The 18,965-nt window shown below is 39.2% G+C and overlaps 1 protein-coding gene across 2 annotated transcripts in view; it reads left to right on the top strand.

Annotated features, from left to right (window-relative positions):
• The window catches only part of lrrk1 (leucine-rich repeat kinase 1), a 125,836-nt gene that overhangs the window by 24,360 nt on the left and 82,511 nt on the right, over positions 1–18,965 (top strand). For both annotated transcript variants that reach the window (XM_017478288.3, XM_017478287.3), the window contains 6 exons: positions 71–237; positions 7,455–7,626; positions 9,153–9,332; positions 11,262–11,410; positions 13,662–13,888; positions 17,618–17,745. In XM_017478288.3, the coding sequence (XP_017333777.1) occupies positions 71–237; positions 7,455–7,626; positions 9,153–9,332; positions 11,262–11,410; positions 13,662–13,888; positions 17,618–17,745 (1,023 nt within the window). The remainder of the gene's footprint in view (positions 1–70; positions 238–7,454; positions 7,627–9,152; positions 9,333–11,261; positions 11,411–13,661; positions 13,889–17,617; positions 17,746–18,965) is intronic.

The following is an 18,965-nucleotide window of genomic DNA, read 5'->3' on the forward strand; positions in this document are numbered from 1 at the left end:
AGTATTAGCATTTAGCACCCACCTCTGTGGCTGAACTAACCCCCCACTCTGCTGTTATGCCCCAATTCAGGCGGTGCAGAAATGGGAGCCAAGCAGTCGGCGGCGGGCAGCGCTGTCTTGTCCCAGTCGCCCACCCTAGAAAACATCCGCGAGGCATATGGGCAGGGTGAAGAGCGCAAGGCGCACGAGCTGATCCGGATGGCCTGCCAGGAGAACAGCGGAGGACAAGCAGACATGGTAAGGCAGAACCAGATCAACTGCCTTGACAGCTATTGATATTTCTAGTGTACTGTATACAATTATAGAGGAAAAATTTGTCTTATTCACTGTTATTGCTTACAACATCTGCTTTCCTCTCTTAGACATGATCGTATTAGATCTTATTGATTATAGCACAGTTAATGTAATAACCTTGCTTTGTCCACAAATCCAATCTAAAGGTGGTACATCATGCATCAGGAGATAATGGAAATAAGTTAACACATACGGAGGAGCTGTTTCTCTTGGCATCAAAGCAGCTTTTGTTTCACAAATGAGAAATCAAATTTACACAAATTTTCTTGTACACCAAATGCATTCAAGAGTCAAAAGGTGTTCAGTGTCCGGTGATTGCTTCTGGAGCTATGGCACTACTGAATCTTACCAGTATTTGGACGTCTGTCTCACTTAACATCTTGTCTGTAAACATCCCTAATTCATCATATACCAGATTCAGAAGATATTCAGTGCAAAAAAAAAAAAGATGTTTGAACCAGGGAAAATACATTCACCATAGGTAAATTGAGCTAATATTTCTTATTATGAGATTATAAACAGATATAAGGTTATTTTGTATTTTTACTCAACTCAAGCTTGAACTGTCCTTTTTCCAATATTTATTTCTAGAAATAAGACATACATACATACAGTGAGGGAAAAAAGTATTTGATCCCCTGCTGATTTTGTACGTTTGCCCACTGAAAAAGAAATGATCAGTCTATAATTTTAATGGTAGATTTATTTGAACAGTGAGAGACAGAATAACAACAAAAAAATCCAGAAAAACGCATGTCAAAAATTTTATAAATTGATTTGCATTTTAATGAGGGAAAAAAGTATTTGACCCCCTCTCAATCAGAAAGATTTCTGGCTCCCAGGTGTCTTTTATACAGGTAATGAGCTGAGATTAGGAGCACACTCTTAAAGGGAGTGCTCCTAATATCAGTTTGTTACCTGTATAAAAGACACCTGTCCACAGAAACAATCAATCAATCAGATTCCAAACTCTCCACCATGGCCAAGACCAAAGAGCTCTCCAAGGATGTCAGGGACAAGATTGTAGACCTACACAAGTCTGGAATGGGCTACAAGACCATTGCCAAGCAGCTTGGCGAGAAGGGGACAACAGTTGGTGCGATTATTCGCAAATGGAAGAAGCACAAAAGAACTGTCAATCTCCCTCGGCCTGGGGCTCCATGCAAGATCTCACCTCGTGGAGTTGCATTGATCATGAGAACAGTGAGGAATCAGCCCAGAACTACACGGGAGGATCTTGTCAATGATCTCAAGGCAGCTGGGACCATAGTCACCAAGAAAACAATTGGTAACACACTACGCCGTGAAGGACTGAAATCCTGCAGCACCCGCAAGGTCCCCCTGCTCAAGAAAGCACATATACATGCCCGTCTGAAGTTTGCCAGTGAACATCTGAATGATTCAGAGGACAACTGGGTGAAAGTGTTGTGGTCAGATGAGACCAAAATGGAGCTCTTTGGCATCAACTCAACTCGCCGTGTTTGGAGGAGGAGGAATGCTGTCTATGACCCCAAGAACACCATCCCCACCGTCAAACATGGAGGTGGAAACATTATGCTTTGGGGGTTTTTTTTTCTGCTAAGGGGACAGGACAACTTCACCGCATCAAAGGGACGATGGACGGGGCCATGTACCGTCAAATCTTGGGTGAAAACCTCCTTCCCTCAGACAGGGCATTGAAAATGGGTCGTGGATGGATATTCCAGCATGACAATGACCCAAAACACATGGCCAAGGCAACAAAGGAGTGGCTCAAGAAGAAGCACATGAAGGTCCTGGAGTGGCCTAGCCAGTCTCCAGACCTTAATCCCATAGGAAATCTGTGGAGGGAGCTGAAGGTTCGAGTTGCCAAACGTCAGCCTCGAAACCATAATGACTTGGAGAAGATCTACAAAGAGGAGTGGGACAAAATCCCTCCTGAGATGTGTGCACACCTGGTGGCCAACTACAAGAAACGTCTGACCTCTGTGATTGCCAACAAGGGTTTTTAAACCAAGTACTAAGTCATGTTTTGCAGAGGGGTCAAATACTTATTTCCCTCATTAAAATGCAAATCAATTTATAACATTTTTGACGTGCGTTTTTCTGGATTTTTTTTGTTGTTATTCTGTCTCTCACTGTTCAAATAAATCTACCATTAAAATTATAGACTGATCATTTCTTTGTCAGTGGGCAAATGTACAAAATCAGCAGGGGATCAAATACTTTTTTCCCTCACTGTACATACATAGCAGGAATGTTCTGTATTTACACTTCTCAGTCCGTTTCATCAAAGAACAAAATAAAACAAACAAAAAACCCATAAAAGAATAATTGTTCATGACTTCACTTACCTCTATGTTTTCAGTCCTGACTAAACTTCACACATTCTGCTCCTGTTGGTACAAAATATCTGGCTGTATAAAGTGCTAGTTTATGGGCCTTCAGCCAGTTGTTGTGGGTGGACCTCATATTGTTAAATTGAGAAACTTGCACTGAACATGGGATTAATGTGAATGTGCTTTATCCAGTCTGCAAGCTTAAAAGTAAAAGTGCTTGGTCTAGACACACCTGCACAATTTGGTTATTTGCTAAAAGGCAGTTGTCTAGACACTACTGAAGAGCTCCAGTCCTAAAAGCTTTGGCTAGACCTGCGCATGACACATTCTAAAAGTCTGAACCGGCCGTCCACAAATTCAAGTGAAGTTCCACAATTGGCATTGTGTGTGTGGACAAATAGAAGCAAAATCAAGCTGTTTGGTCCTGCACACCATCAGCATTTTTGTCAACAAAAGAGGAATACATACAAGGAAATGCACCTGATACCCCACTGTATAATATGGAAGTGGATCCTTGATACTTTGTGGCTGTTTTGTGCCTAGTGGTTCATAGGCTCTTGTAAAGACTGATAGCATTATTAATTCTGCTAAAGCACCAAAAAGGATATTTCAGCCCCAAACCTGGTTGCCTGTGCCAGGGGGTTCAGACTTCTTCATCATAGATAAAGCTTTCAACACGATGAGGAGCCAAAATGGTCTAAAAATGGTTAAAGAAACACAAAATCAATGTTGGAGTGTACCAAGATCCCTAGACAAGTGTCTCCAACCTTTATCCTTCGACTCAATAATGTTACACTCTCCAGGTCTGGTGTCGGAAACTATTAATTGTAAAAGGTGCTGACAATTCAGAAGTATCACTTATTGTATGTGCTGTTCTTCCTATATATTAACATTTGCTCATTTCCCTGAGGGGTGGCAATAATTCTGGAGCACAGTATATAGAATTATTTTGGATTCTTTCATTTTTCAGCACGTTTCTACATAATTTAATCTACTAATTTTACAGCTTTTTTCAACAACACATTCATGAAATAGTGACAGAAGCAAAAAACATAAAGACCAAAACAAAAGCAATATCATGTGCGATGTGTGACCATAAAACAATTAAAAAGAGCATGTTGGGACATTTTATGGCCTGTTTTTCTTCTAAAGGGTTTTAACGCCACGAAGCAACATATATGTAGAGGCTCAAACATTATATATCAAGAAAGAAATATTTTAGAAACGGTTGATGCAATCACTAAAAAATGCAACAAATCAATCTAAAAGTGATTACAGATCGAGGGAGCTGTCTATAAAGACCATGGTTGAATACGGTTATGAGGTTGTAATGAGGTCAGTGATGATGGAAGGCTTTTTCCAGAATAGTCTAATGACCAAGCCATCAGTGTGCTCTTGCACCTGAGCCTGTATTACCCCATCAGGCCAGATTCCTCACATCTGTCCCTATCGCTAAAGGTCCTGAACACATTCAACCCCCAGATCACTTACGAGCATTAAACATCTTCTGAGGTAATCCTGCAGCATTATTAGTTTCATTTAGCAGAAAACGTCATATCTCCTCAAAATCAATGTAGACATTTTGCGTTGGTTTGAATTCTGTTTAGCGTAAGCATGGGGCTGGGCAATATGAACAAAATCTTATATCACAGTGTAATATAATGTGATACAAGTTCATATCTTGAAATGATATACACTGATCAGCTATAACATTAAAACCACCTCAGTAATATTGTGTAGGTCTCCTTATGCTTCCAAAACAGCTCTGGACTCCACAAGACCTTTGAAGGTATGCTCTGGTATCGGGCACCAAGATGTTAGCAGCAGATCCTTTAAGTCATGTAAGGGGCGAAGTGGGGCCTCCATGGATTGGACTCGTTTGTCCAGCACATCCCACAGATGCTTGATCGGATTGAGATCTTTGAAATTTGGATGCCAAGTCAACACCTTGAACTCCGTCTTTCGCTCGCCACATGCATCGGTGAGACTTGGTCGTCCATGTCCTTGTCGCCGATTCACCAGTTGTCCTTCCTTGGACCACTTTTGGTAGGTACGAATCACTGCATACTTGGAACACCCCACAAGACCTGTCCACAAGACAATTTGGCCTTTTTCAAAGTCGCTCGGATCATTACACTTGCCCATTTTTCCTTCTTCCAACACTTCAACTTCAAGAACGAACTGTTCACTTGTTGCCTAATGTATCCCACTCCTTGACAGGGGGCACTATAATAAGAAGATCATTATTCACGTCACCTCTCAGTGGTTTTAATGTTATGGCTGATCAGTGTATATCACGATATATTAAGTTTTATCTAAAATTGATGGTAAAAAATTATCTATAAAAAATATCTGTATGCAGAAACAGCCATTTTCTAGTCAGGGTCTGATTTTTTAGACCCAAACCACATCCAAACGATAGAAGTACCTCCTTTTTTGTTTAAAAGTTCCTCATCTTTTAGTCGCACTGATGCCTGTTCTGTGTCTGACTGTTGCGGGGAGTTTCGCTCTGTGTCAAGCTCCTCCATGCCTTTTCTATGTTTGTTACAGCACACTGCTCTGACCTTAGTGACAAAAAACGGCTGCTGAAAAGTTGCTTTTGAGACATTGGCGATATAGACGGTATAGGAAAATATCTATCATCTTATGCTATTTATCGCCACATTTCACAGCCCTACGTAAAAATAGTTTATATTAGTCTGTTAGGCTGTTCTCTAAAGGGAACTGCAAGCAGCAAGGCTTCTAGCATGGAAACTATCAACCAGTGCAAGTCAGTATAAAAAATAGGGAAGTGGTCATCACTTCCTGATATTGGTACAGAAAAGCTGATTCATCCAAAGGATTCTTTTGCATCCCAAATGTGAACCATACACCGGTTGTGAAACGAAGCAGTCCGCTAGCAAGTCACACCGGTGAAACACACTTAATATTCTTGCGGTCATATGGCCATAGATATGGAGTCATTTTACAGATCTACTCTTGTAGAACAAACTTGTTTTGCTCCATTTGTAAATAATGTTGTATAATTCTCTCGAAATTTTAAATGAAGCATGTGAAATAGATTTTCCCATCTTTCCATGCACCATACATGTACTTTGGGATTACTTCTACCAGTCACTTTAGATGTTGTTAAAATATCAAGAAGTCACCATCTGGTGGCTTGCTGCTCCTTTAATGCTGTTTTTAATTTGATGAGCATTTAAATGTAAAGGCAGTTCTATTGAGAATTACATTTCCCAATTCCCACCCACTAGCTCGTGCTCTCCTATCACACGACAGGATCCTCTGAGACACATGAAACCAGTCGCCGCATTTATCGAACTGTTGCTCATGCTATATCATAGGGTAGCTGAACACACTTAAACAAAAGCCCTAACTGACCTCCTGCACATGGATATGCTGACAGATGCCCACAATTAGTTAATAAGTGGGATTGACAGAGGAAACAACACTGCTCCTACACAGGGAGCATGGGGAATTTAGCTTTTTTGTACTCTCTGCCACAGATGGCTGTGGCATTACCAGTAGTCAAATTTCCGATCTCCCAACAATATGGTTAACACTGTTGTGTTGTACCACACTGGAGCCCAAAGTGAACCCACGTTTATGTACACTGATATAGAAATTGGGCCAGAAAAGCTATGAATGAGCATAATTTTCCACCTCCCCATTTGGGTATATATTGTTGTTATTTTGGGAAGAACAAGTTCCAAGTGATGTTTTGTTTCATTATATATTTTAGGACTGTATAATGAACAGCTGGAGGGAAGTGGTTTGCTTTGAAACTTCCTGCCATTCCCTCATCTTTGTTTTTTGTCTTTGTACTTTGATTTCTATACGTCAAAGTAGGTGTAGAATGAAGAGACATGAAAATGAAGAGACATGAAATGCACTGAAAAATGACCATTAATTTAATTAATGCCAGGTCATTAATGTCAGGCCTCCAGACTTAATTATTTTCAGCTATTAGTAATATTGATTTTCAGACAGGAGCACCACCGGACACTGAACTGAACTGAACTAAGAGCTCCAACTCTTGGGAATATAAACCAGATAGGTAAAGTTCGTCACGACCAACTTTGATGTTGGCTTGAGAACACAAGCCATCAGCTAGACAGCGCCCCAATACTTTTGGAGCTAAGTGGCATCCCGGTAATTTTGGAGCTAGGCGGCATCCCAATACTTTTGGAGCTAGGCAGCATCCCAATACTTTTGGAGCTAGGAGGCATCCCAGTTCCTTTGGAGCTAGACAGCGTCCCAATATTTTTGATGTAGGCTCTGATATAAGTGAATGCGAATTCATGTAAGTGAATGGGAGTTTTGGGGAAATTTCATGGTCTGCAATGGGAATACCGGGAGTCTGATCAATTAGGAAAAATACATTCTGTGTCAACTGTAGAGACTGTTGTCCCAGGAGAAATCCCAGGTGATCAGCAGTTTCTGAAATACTCAAACCAGCCCATCTGATACCAACAACTATGCCACGGTTAAAAGCACCAAGATCAGGTTTTTTTTTTTAAAGTGTCAGTCAACATTGCTAAATGATCTAAGCTGATGATGTAATGTAGTTAAGGGTCGATCCAGTGTTATCATAGAGCACTGCCCACATATTTTAAGTGATTATACTACAGTGCTATTGAATGGTCAAATCTGATTGGTCAGATGGTATTTATTGAAATAATTTTCTATAACAGGTCTGACAGTAGTGTGTGCTATTTATTTTTATTGTTTTGCACCACTCACTATTTTGCTCTATTGTGTTGTGTTAGGAAAGTTTTTCACAGTTATAGGTGTTCGAGTAACATTCCACTGATGTATATAAATATGGATGTTTGCTTGCAGCTAGAGCTCTTGTCTGCTGCCAGTCAGCATGGTGACATGGAGAGTGTTCGGTTCCTGTTGAAGGATGCTCGGGTTCAATTTCCTCAGGAACCCAATGAAAGGAACCCAGCTATCTTGGCTGCGCATTACGGCCATCACTCGGTGGTTCAAGAGCTGCTGGACTCCATTCCATGTAAGTGAAGACTCATCTGCTCTGTTTCACTCTTGAACCATATATTTTGCCTGATTTCTTTCTTGTATTAAAGTATTAAAGCATGTTAAAATATTTTTTCAGTGTAAATGATCAATCTGGGTTGTGCTATGGTGCAGTTATAGTTAATTATTTATTTCTCATTTGATAAGTGAATTGTAATCAAGCCATTTGTTAGGAAGTTGCATTTTATGTGTCTAAAATTGAGCTTTTTGGGGATGTGGTGAACGAGGCTGGACTACAGGATGAGGAAGTAGAGGATCTAAGTAGCTTCTTTTTAATGTCATGGCACACATGTGCAAGATGTTTAAATTTGGCAACTCTTAAATTCCAAACAAGAGGGGTTCAGTTTAATTTTTTGCGGGGGTGTGGTACATCCCCATCTTTGATGATGTTTTACTGGCCTAACTGGCTTTTCCGTTCACAAGGAAGTGAAAAGCTAAAACTCGCAATCTTATTAGACCTTCCCCTTGCTCAAGGTTCCACCTAGTGTGCCAGGGAGGCACTGCTTCTTGTCTAACTTGTGATTAAATCATGCCAGTTCTTCCTGTTGAGATTTTTAGATCTACACTAGATACATATCCATGGATTGTGGCAGGTACTTCTTTTAATCCAAAAGGGATAATTATATTTTCAAACAAGTTTTTGCTTGTGTGAAAATAGTATTATGCCTTTTGGATTAAAAGTTGCACCTGCCACATTCCAACGGTACATTGCTTGGTCTTGATTTTAAAGCTCATCTATGTGCTGGATGGTGTTGACATTAACCTCTACATTGGAGACTGAAATAGCATTTAGCTATGGACAGTAGGGATTAATGGAATTGCTCAACTCGCAAAATGGAAACGTTGATAACCGGCAATTAGCCATTGGTGTGTTCAAGATGGGGAAAAAAGCTCCCTACTCACCCAGTAATCAGAGTGTTGAGCGTTTTGCAAAGGATGCTGCCTTCTGAGATCTTTTCATCTGAACATTTTTGAAGGTGTAAACATGTATTCTTTACCATTGTATTCTTAAAGCATTGGTGAACTGCCAACCTTACGATTAGTGGACAACCCGCTCTACCACCTGAGCCACAGTCAAGAATGTAAAAAAAAAGCAACCCTTACGGGTCCGTTTCTAGCTTGCTAGGTAAATCAGCAAGGCCTAGCTGGAAGCATTTTTTTTTTATTATTTATTTATTTTTTTTTTTAAAGTTCTACTACTTCCTTCAGGGCTACATTTGTGGGCGGCTGTGGCTCAGGTGGTAAAGCGGGTTGTCCACTACTCATAGGGTTGGCAGTTCGATTCTCTGCCCACATTTATCCACATGCTGAAGTGTCCTTGGGCAAGACACTGAACCCCATGTTTCTCCCGATGGCCTTGCATGTGTGAGTGTGTGGATGGGTGAATGAGAAACAGTGTAAAGCGCTTTGTAGACTGCTAAGGTTAAAAAGCGCTATATAAGTGCAAACCATTTACATATATGTTCTAGACTAAATGTCCCTCCTTATGTCACCTTTCTTTAGCTCCATGTATGCATAAAGATCTGTTGAAATGGATGCTGGCGACGGCATGTCAGCAGGGCCATTTAGAGGTGGTGAAGCTGCTGGTTCTCAATTACCAGGCCGATGCAGAGGACTGCGCCCTACACAGTGACGAATTTGCAGTTATTACTGGCCTGCCGCTGTATGCTGCAGCCAGGGCAGGTATTTTAACACCAAACTCAGTTTGGAATCATACAGTTTTGCACATACACTATATTGGCAAATATTTGTGGACTCCTGACAACCACACCCATATGTGGTTCTTCTCCAAACTGTTGCCACAAAGTTGAAGCACACAATTGCTTAGAATGTCTTTCAATGCTTTAACATTAACATTTCCTTCATTGGAATTAAGAGGCTCAACCATGTTCCAGTATGACAATGCCACTGTGCACAAAGCAAGCTCTGTGAAGACATGATTTGCCAAGGTTGGTGTGGAAGATCTCGAGTGTCCTCCACAGAGCCCTGACCTCAACCCCACTGAACACCTATTGGATACCCAAACTGGAACACCAACTGCGCACCCAAGCCTCCTCACCAATCACCAATGCCTGACCTCACTAATGCTCTTGTGACTGAATGTGCACAAATCCCCACAGCTATGCTCTAAAATCTAGTGGAAAACCTTCCCAGAAGAGTCGAGGTTATTGTAACAGCAATGGGGGGGAGTATATCTGGAATGGGATGTTCAAAAAACATATATGGGTGTTATAATAAGGTGTTGACAAACTTTTGGCCATATAGTGTCACTGGCATGTCAGTAATTCAACTGACTTGTAGCTTATTCAATGGAAGAAGTTTTATCTGCTAGAGCCAGAGTTTCCTCTGCAGTTTAGCAGGTTTTAATTCTAGGAAGTGAAACACCTGTACGTGCCACATAGCTGACTACATAACAGTATCTCCTCAAAATTATTTCACATGGATGTCATCATTTCATCATAACAGTCAGTAACCATCCGTTATCCTGAATAGAACTGCAACTGCTACCAAAACCACAGAAATGTGCTCTCAGAGATGAAGTCAGTATTGCATATTGTATTGTCCCAAGGGCCTCAGTTCCCTCAACCTGAAATGGTGCGCATGGTTGAAGAACATATGCTTTTAAATTCAAACGATTAGTGCTGCATGGAGTTTTTAAAAAACGGTCCATGCCGCACTGTTTTACCTTTAAGGAAACCAGGGCCTTTGGGGCATGTCACACTGTAGGACATACTGTGTGTGAGCTTGCAAAATATTGAAAAAAAAACGTACAAAATGTGTTTTATGCAAGAGAAAGCAGTGCTATAGAGCCTTTCTAGATGATGAAGTCATTGTTTAAGTTACATTTATTCATTTGGCTGATGCTTTTATGCAAAGGCCCAGTACTGGAAGTTTGATAGTCATGGCATTTGATCTAACAGTGTTCTGATCCCTAGCCCAACGCCTTAACTAATGCGCCATCAATCCCCAGTTTAACTATTCGTTCAAGTCAAGTCAAGTGGCTTTATTGTCATTTCCACCATATACAACTGGTACAGTACACAGTGAAACGAAACAGTGGTGCTACATAAAACAAAACAGGACTACAAGAGACTAGACAGAACTAAATAAGACTTACACATTTTTACATAAAATACATATGCAAATATGTGCAAATATCACAAGACAGTACCGTAAGTACTAAAACAGGACAATAGGCACAGTAAGAGACAGTGTAGCACCAACCAGTACACAGATCTAGTATAGTTCTAGTATAATAGTTTTAACTATTCTTTTTAGCAGTTACCTACATTACATTGGTTAATCAGTATAAACTCTACTTTAAGGGGTTTATTGATATATGTCCAAGAAGCACAGTGAAGATGTTCTTTAAAATGTGGTGCGATCAGGCTAACAGTGTCTGATTGGGTATTTGGTCCGATCTGAAGCCACAGCCTCAAATCAGGTTAGGGGATTTTCATACAGTAACCTGTTTTCCTTCTTTGATCCTGGTAACACAAGAAATAGTTCCTCTTTAAGGCTAAAGAGCGAGGCAAGAGCGAGTCTTACACTTCCTGTTGTATCGTCGCCGTGATTCAAAGTAATCTCTCACCTCTTTGCTTCCTGCTTCAGGAAATAAGGAGATAGCTAGGTTTTTGCTGGAGAATGGAGCCTACTTCTCTTCGTACACGTTGATGGACCACGGCAAGTTCACGCAGGAGCTGCTGAGAGAGCGCCTGGTAGAGGACAGAGACACACGCGGTGATGGGAGAGTGCAGCAAGTGAGCCTACTTTAGCGGTTTACTCAGTCTTACTTTACAGACATGCAGTGGTTTAGTCACATCGTTTTTAGAGCTACTTAATGTGGTTTTATTTGCAGTCTGAATCTTCTGTATTTTCAGAACTGTTAACATTTGCTCAGTTTAGCTCGCTTATAAATATTACATTTGAGGATACAATCGATTGTAGATGCATTGAAACTTTAAAATCCATTGAAATGTGGTCAAAGGTTAATATTCTATAATGTTATGTACCACAGACAGCAATTTTAGGAATAGTGCTATACTAAAGCACAGAAGCTGAAAACTGTCACGTTCCTAAGCAAAGACAATTATGAAGATTCAGGAACATATTTTTTATCAGAAAATGTGATGTTTCAGATTTGTTTTTGTCTATTTATCCATGCTTGTATAGATTAGCTAGATTTACCTACTCTTGTTAATGTTTAAGTTGATTGATCTACTAATGCCAATTTTAGCTAGATTTATCTATACAGGATATTTAGCTAGATTTTTTTACACATGCTAATTTTATTTTACCTAAATTAATTTATCTGTGCTAACATTTAGCTATGTTTCTCTACCCACAGTAATACAATTATATTTATTTACCCATGTTGCCGTTTAGTTCATTTATCTACCCAATGCTAATGTTTAAGTAGATTTATTTACCCATGCCAAAATTTAGCGAAAATTATCTACACATGCTAACATTTAACTATAATTATTTACATATGCCAATGTTGGTGCATGGTACTAATGCACGGTGGCTTACTGGTTAGCACGTTTGCCTCACATCTCCAGGGTTGGGGGTTCAAGTCCTACCACCTTGTGTGTGCAGAGTTTGCATGTTCTCCCGATGCTTCGGGGGTTTTCCCCAAGTACTCCAATTTCCTCCCCCAATCCAAAGACATGCGTTGTAGGCTGATTGGCATCTCTAAATTGTCCATTGTGTGTGACTGTGCTCTGTGATGGGTTGGCACACTATCCAGAGTTCCCCCCGGTTCTTGCCCTGTGTCTCCTGGGATAGGCTCCAGGCTCCCTGTGACCCTGTGTAAGATAAGCTGTACAGAAAATGGATGGATGGAATATTGAGCTAGATTTATCTTCACATGCTAATATTCAAGATTTAAAAAAAAATCTATTTCAATATTTAGATATTTTTGTCCCACCCAATATTTAAGTAGAATAATCTACTTAGTAATCATGCTTATATTCAGTCAGCTTTTTTTACCCATGGTGTTTTTTAAATTTATTTATTTATGTTAATACTTGCCCTTATTCATCCACCCATGCTAATCTATAGTGCTTTTTATCTACCCGCACTAATATTTAGCTACATTTATCTACTCATGGCATTTTATAGCTATGCTAATAGCTATATGTATCTACCAATGCTAATTTTTAACTCTATTTATCTACCTAGGTTGATTTTTAAGTAAAGTTATTTTTAGTTACCCATGCTTATATTTCTTTATCTATGCTAATACTTCGCTGTGTTTAACTACCCAATACCCTAATATTTATCTGTATTTGTCTGGCCACGGTAATATTTAGCTAGATTTATCTACCCATGCCTCATAAATCAAAATCACAGTATGACACATTTTTCTACTTAAAATGATGTTCAGCAAATTAGAAAAAAAAAATAGATTATGCGATAATGCAAGTTCCTGTTGATCACATGACTTGTGGGATGTTCCAGATATTTCATAGGGATGAATGTGTTCAATTAACAAGGTTGAATAAATGTGAACTAGAACATACAGTTTTCATTCTTATAATGGATGAGTCATGAAGAAGTGTCTCCCAGGCACGAGATGTTAAAATTGATTCACACATTAATGCAAATATAATAAGTGTTGTTATAGTCAACTGGGGCAGGAGAAAATAGTGTAAATGTGTTGTAGATAGGTTTTATTAGCATTAACATTTTATTATTTATTTGAAACATGCACATACGTTGTTGTGAGAGACACATTACCAATGTTTAAAATATATTTCACCTTAATTTCACATACACCATTTTACGTGTAATATCAGTTGGACATAATGGCACCCCAGTGGTGGAATCACCATTTTAATAAGATCAAGGAAAGCATGTTATTTTCTACTCTGATGAAATCATCCTCTGTGGAATGGTGTGCGTGTGTGTATCTGTGTATGTATATGAGTGAGGGATGTCTCTGTGGGAGAGATATTGGTACTATTGAACGTGGATTAATGTTTGCCTTCTCTGAATCCTCATCTGCAGCCTGTGAGTGTGCAGTGGTCAAGGTTAAAGCTGCCATGGTTGGAGTTGGACTGGTTTCTGGATGTTTCCTCCAGGATCACAGTGCTGGATGTATCACACAACAGTCTGAGCTCTCTGCCCTCAGTGGTGCCGTGGGGCCTCATAAACCTGCACACACTCAACCTCTCACACAACAAACTCAAAGAGCTGCACACACCCCAATCCTCTCAGGAGATCATCTGCATCAGGTACAGTACAACACAAAACAAGGTCAACCTGCATAAGGGTTTTAAAATGTGTGCGCACATAATAAGTTGTGGGCAAAAGTTTAGGTACCCCTCACCTTTTTGCAAGTTAAAAGAAAATAACCATTTTTACAAATGTTAATGCACAGTTCTTTTATATTTGATAAAAATTCGAAGAAGAAAAAAAGTGATTTGTGGTGCAAAGGTTTAGACACTCTTCCAGTTGTAAAGTCTTAGAACTACTCACTCAGGTCAAGAATTGTCATTAGGGGTTACTGTACAGCGGACACTAGGAATTCTCGGACTCTTCAAACTGAAGAAAATGTCTTAATGACAATATATATAATTCATTACAAATCAAAGTATTATTTTTAACTAAGTATTTCAGATTTTTGAACATTTTTTTTTTCTTTGAAGTCCCTGTGAAGTGCCTTGAAATGTACAGCATTAATCGATGTGTTGACGTAATTTCCACTGGAGCAGGAAGTCAGGGCGGGACATATCAAGTGTTTCCTCCCCCTTTTTAAATAGCCAGTAGTGTTTAGCTTACTTCACAGCATGGGCTAAGTTGTACTTAACAATTAGTGTCATAGATGCAAGCCAGAGCAACAAAGTGAATGAATTCAAGCCATTTCTTTCTTATCCAACTTACACAGTTGGAAAACTGAATAAAATGCATGCGTTCAAACAGCCAAAAACACATTTACGACCTATGCTTGCTGATATGATTTCTCTCGCTCGACAACAACAACTTCAGGAAGGTGATTTTTATTAATGTTGGGGACGGGACGCTTCAGATTCTAGAGAGCATTTGATTGGACAGAAAATCTGATGAGAAGAGAAGTGCAGAATGATGTCATCAAAATTGTTGATCCGTATAGGTGGTAGAGAGAGACTGTAAATTTTGAATGCATACTGTATATCTTCTAAATGTGAATTTTGTCATTGTTTTGGAGCAAACTAACTTACAGATAACCTTAAGGCTGACATATTCATACTAATATGTTTGATTTCATAGGGACTTTAGGTTATTTACCCACAGTAATGTTTTGTCTCTGTTGATATTCACCTTGTGGATCCAAAATCTATATAAAAATTTTTTAATTCAAGCCTATGCAACACAAAATCAGGCCAAATCCTCAGTTTCTTTTTCTCTCTTTACTTCATTCATTGACTACGTTTACATGTACAGCAGTAATCTAATTATTGACCTTACTCTGAGTAAGACAATATTGTGATTAAGGTGTTTACATGAGTCACTTTTAGACTATTCCTTTCATGTGCCCGTTTTACATGTTAGAACATAGAACATAGATCGATTAACAGCACATGTCATTACGTCACCGCGCCACTCCGTCTGACGTTCCCTCCAGAATTTCACGTATCAACATACAGTTCATCTTCGTTATGGTTCCGTATACGGTTTTGGGTGTTTTTATTAAAAAATTTTACGAATGCTTCAAGTGCAGTTAATTGTTTGTCATGCTATACGTGCAAATAGACGACTGCTTAAAACTGTGGGCTGCATCCCAAACCGCATACTTACCGTCTATATAGTAGCCGTGATGCATGTATTTCTCCTACTACAGGCCTATAGTAGGCAAGTATGCGGTCTGGGACTTAGCCGTGCTCTCTTGTTGCCATAAAACGGTTGAGCACTGCCGTGTGTGTACGTGTCCTGTCGCAAAATGCGGTGAAAACTCTTACACGACGTTAATAATGTGATTAAGGTGTTTACATGTGTGTAATACACGTCGATAATGCGACTAAAACAGGAATACTCCACATGTCTTAATTCAGTTTTTGTGTTTACTTCGAGTATGTCCTTAATTGGATTAAGGTAATTAAAAATAGCTGTTTACATGCTAGTTTCTTAATCAGAGTATTGTTTTAATCGGGTTAATAGTGGATTATTGTTGTCCATGTGAACACACTGATTGTTATACAGTATGCACTACATAGACAGGAGAATGCTATTTGAGTATCAGCCAGAGAAAAACAGTGACACTGATGAGGGTCTGCTTTTAAACTATGTGTTTGCACATAAGGTTGGCATGTAATTCTAATAAAATATGTATATATGTATATGTATAAAATAAAATATAAAGGGCTATGTAATCCAGTATGATGTGATACAATGTGCAGTAATGTATGTTGTAGCCGTAATGAACAGACAGCACAAAATGACAACATTCTGAATGTATTTCACAATTAACAATCATATGACAGTAAATAAATATGCCTGTTATATAAATAATATAAATGAGTCAGTATTTTGTGAAATTTTCCAAAGATTAATAACACTGAAGTCACTATTATAAAATATTATTTCACCATCTAATTTTTACAAGAACATCGTCATATTACAGTATTACCACCAAATCACAAAACAAACCTTTGTATATGCTGTACACTTTAATTTGATTCATAATCCACGGAGATGTCATGAGCAAGATGTTTTAAGCTAAGATACTCCTCTTACACCAACATGGGGAAATGAACTAAACAGTCTTCAAGTTTTTAAAAGAATGGCTTTGTAACTACAGCTGGCTGATCGCTACTTAATAGGTTTACATCCAGTCTGTTGTATTAGCTCCCTCTTCAAGAAATGGAAAGTAGTTTGTGAAAGGGAGTGTTTGTTTGGCATGGCTGAGAGACAGTGTGGCTATTGGCTGGGGATTCTGGTAGCTCTCAAACTACGTGCTTATAAGTAGGTTGCAGCTATGTGTATTGATATGTATCAGAAAACACCTACTCGTTCTTGGGCTGAACATTTGTATTGATCTATTCCTACTTTAAATGCACAAATTAAGCTACCCAAACAAAAAGAACACTGTGTCAGATATTCCCTAGTACTTGGTTATACCTTCCCTCACCTGTCAAGTAAGCATTCCATCAGTGGCTTAAGATACCACTTGATCCTATCAGCAGACTATCTATGTGCGCAATTCAGCTAAGGTTTGTTGGATCCCAGTGTTTCACCTGCTGTTCTAAATAATCCCAAATTTCTCCATTGTTTACAGAACAGATTAATCTGTGTCATCATTGTCACACCGGCAAATTCGGCAACTTCCATTGACGGGTGTCCTTTTGCCATACCAAATATGATAACTCCCTTATTGTTCTTTTCCCAAGCCATTTCATAAAGCACTGTCTCTGTCAGTGCTGATCTTCATGTGTTTTGAACACAACGGACAGTCCAGTTTTTATACTGCATTCATTCAGGTGTGTGTAGGTATTGCACAATAAAGTGCTGTAATTGGTGGGAGTGGCAATTTTTTATTTTTTTGTTTTTATCCAGGAAGCTTAAAATGTTCTAAAATTTGAATAGTATTCAAAGAGTGAAACTCCTTTTCGGATTCTCACTGCCACCTGCGTTTCTTTAGTTTACTTGAAATGAAGATGTCTTCCTTCTGAGACATCTGCAGGATGTACAGGGTATTTACATTTATCAGAAACCCTTATGCAGAGCGACTTACAGAAGTGCTTTACAGTCTCCATCAGAAAAATATCTCCATATTAGTTCATGAGGTCATCATCTAAAAATACTATCAAGCTAATTTTCCTATTATAGTTGTGTATTTGTATTCAGTTATTATAATATAATTTGCTATTTAAATATTTGTTATCCTGAAATTCCTGTAAAATCTTTTCCTTTGTTTCACTGCTCTGTGTGTGTGTGTGTGTGTGTGTGTGTGTGTGTGTGTGTGTGTGTGTGTGTGGCCTATGAAGATTGCGTGAGGTCAATCTGTGTGAGAACGAGTTGGAGAGTCTGCCAGTTGGCTTGCTGCATCTCAGCCAGATCCAGAGACTCCTTGCAGCCAAGAACAAACTCAGCATCCTTTTCAGCATCCCTAATGGTACACACACACACACACACACACACACACACACACACACACACACACACACACATATACAGATATACATAAATATACACACAGTTTGGAACAGGTTATTTAGAAAAACTCATTATATTGAGTGAGATGTGATTAGTTAGAACCTGTCATGTTTAATTCACAGGTTCTCTAGTAAGATTTTAAGCTCACTCTATTTAAAAAAAAAAAAAAAAAAAAAAAAAAGTTTGTGTGACCAGTTTGCGACATCAAATGAAATCCCTATAAAGGATTTCAGGGGGAAAATGTTACAGTTTTTGCGGTTTAAGCCATATACATGTGCATGTAATGATGACTTAATACAAATATTTTGCAAATCATTATTCACAGCTCAGATGTAACTAGCTCAACACAGCTGTAGAGAATTTGTGCAGTGGCTTGTCAATTACATGTGATTCTATCTTTGAATTTATGGCCATTTTTTTATCGCTCGTGTGATACCCAGAAGCAGCACTGGCTGACAGTTTAACTATATACTGAAATTTATGTTTTGGGCTGTAAATACACTCACGAAAACTATGGAATGCCATTTGATGCCAAATATGTAAATATGATATTATTCATGGGGGTTAGTGTGTGTTGTTTGCCTCGCACCTCCATGGTTGGGGTTCAAATCCTGCCTCCGCCCTGTGTGTGGAGTTTTTATGTTCTCCCCGTGCTTTGTGGGTTTCCTTCCCCGGTCCAAAGACGTGCGCTGTAGGCTACTTGGCATTTCCAAATTGTCCATAGTGTGTGAATGTGTGTGTGAGTGTGCCCCGTGATTGGTTGGCCCCCCTTTCAGGGTGTCCCGTGCCTTGTGCACCGAGTTCCCTAGGGTTGGGTTCCAGGCTCCCCCGTGAGCCTGTATAGGATAAGTGGTACAGAAAATGGACTGATGGATGGACACTATTCATTATCCACAGAAAGTTTTTATTTCCTCGCACACAGAGATCGCGGACAGAATTTTATCTGCATGAACTTCTCAGAAAATCTTAAGCTGATTCTGAATACCAATAACTTTCCTTGCATTAATATTGACATAACTTTAACTTAAATTACAGACTTTGAATATGGCCTTTTAAGAATATGTTGTGTGCGTAAATAACAACTAAATTGCCGTTTTCTCTCTTTCTCTCTCTCTCTCTCTCTCTCTCTCTCTCTCTCTCTCTCTCTCTCTCTCTCTCTCTCTCCCTCTCTCTCTCTCT

The sequence above is a fragment of the Ictalurus punctatus genome, chromosome 10 (genome assembly GCF_001660625.3).
Source record: "Ictalurus punctatus breed USDA103 chromosome 10, Coco_2.0, whole genome shotgun sequence".
NCBI classification, from domain to species: domain Eukaryota; kingdom Metazoa; phylum Chordata; class Actinopteri; order Siluriformes; family Ictaluridae; genus Ictalurus; species Ictalurus punctatus.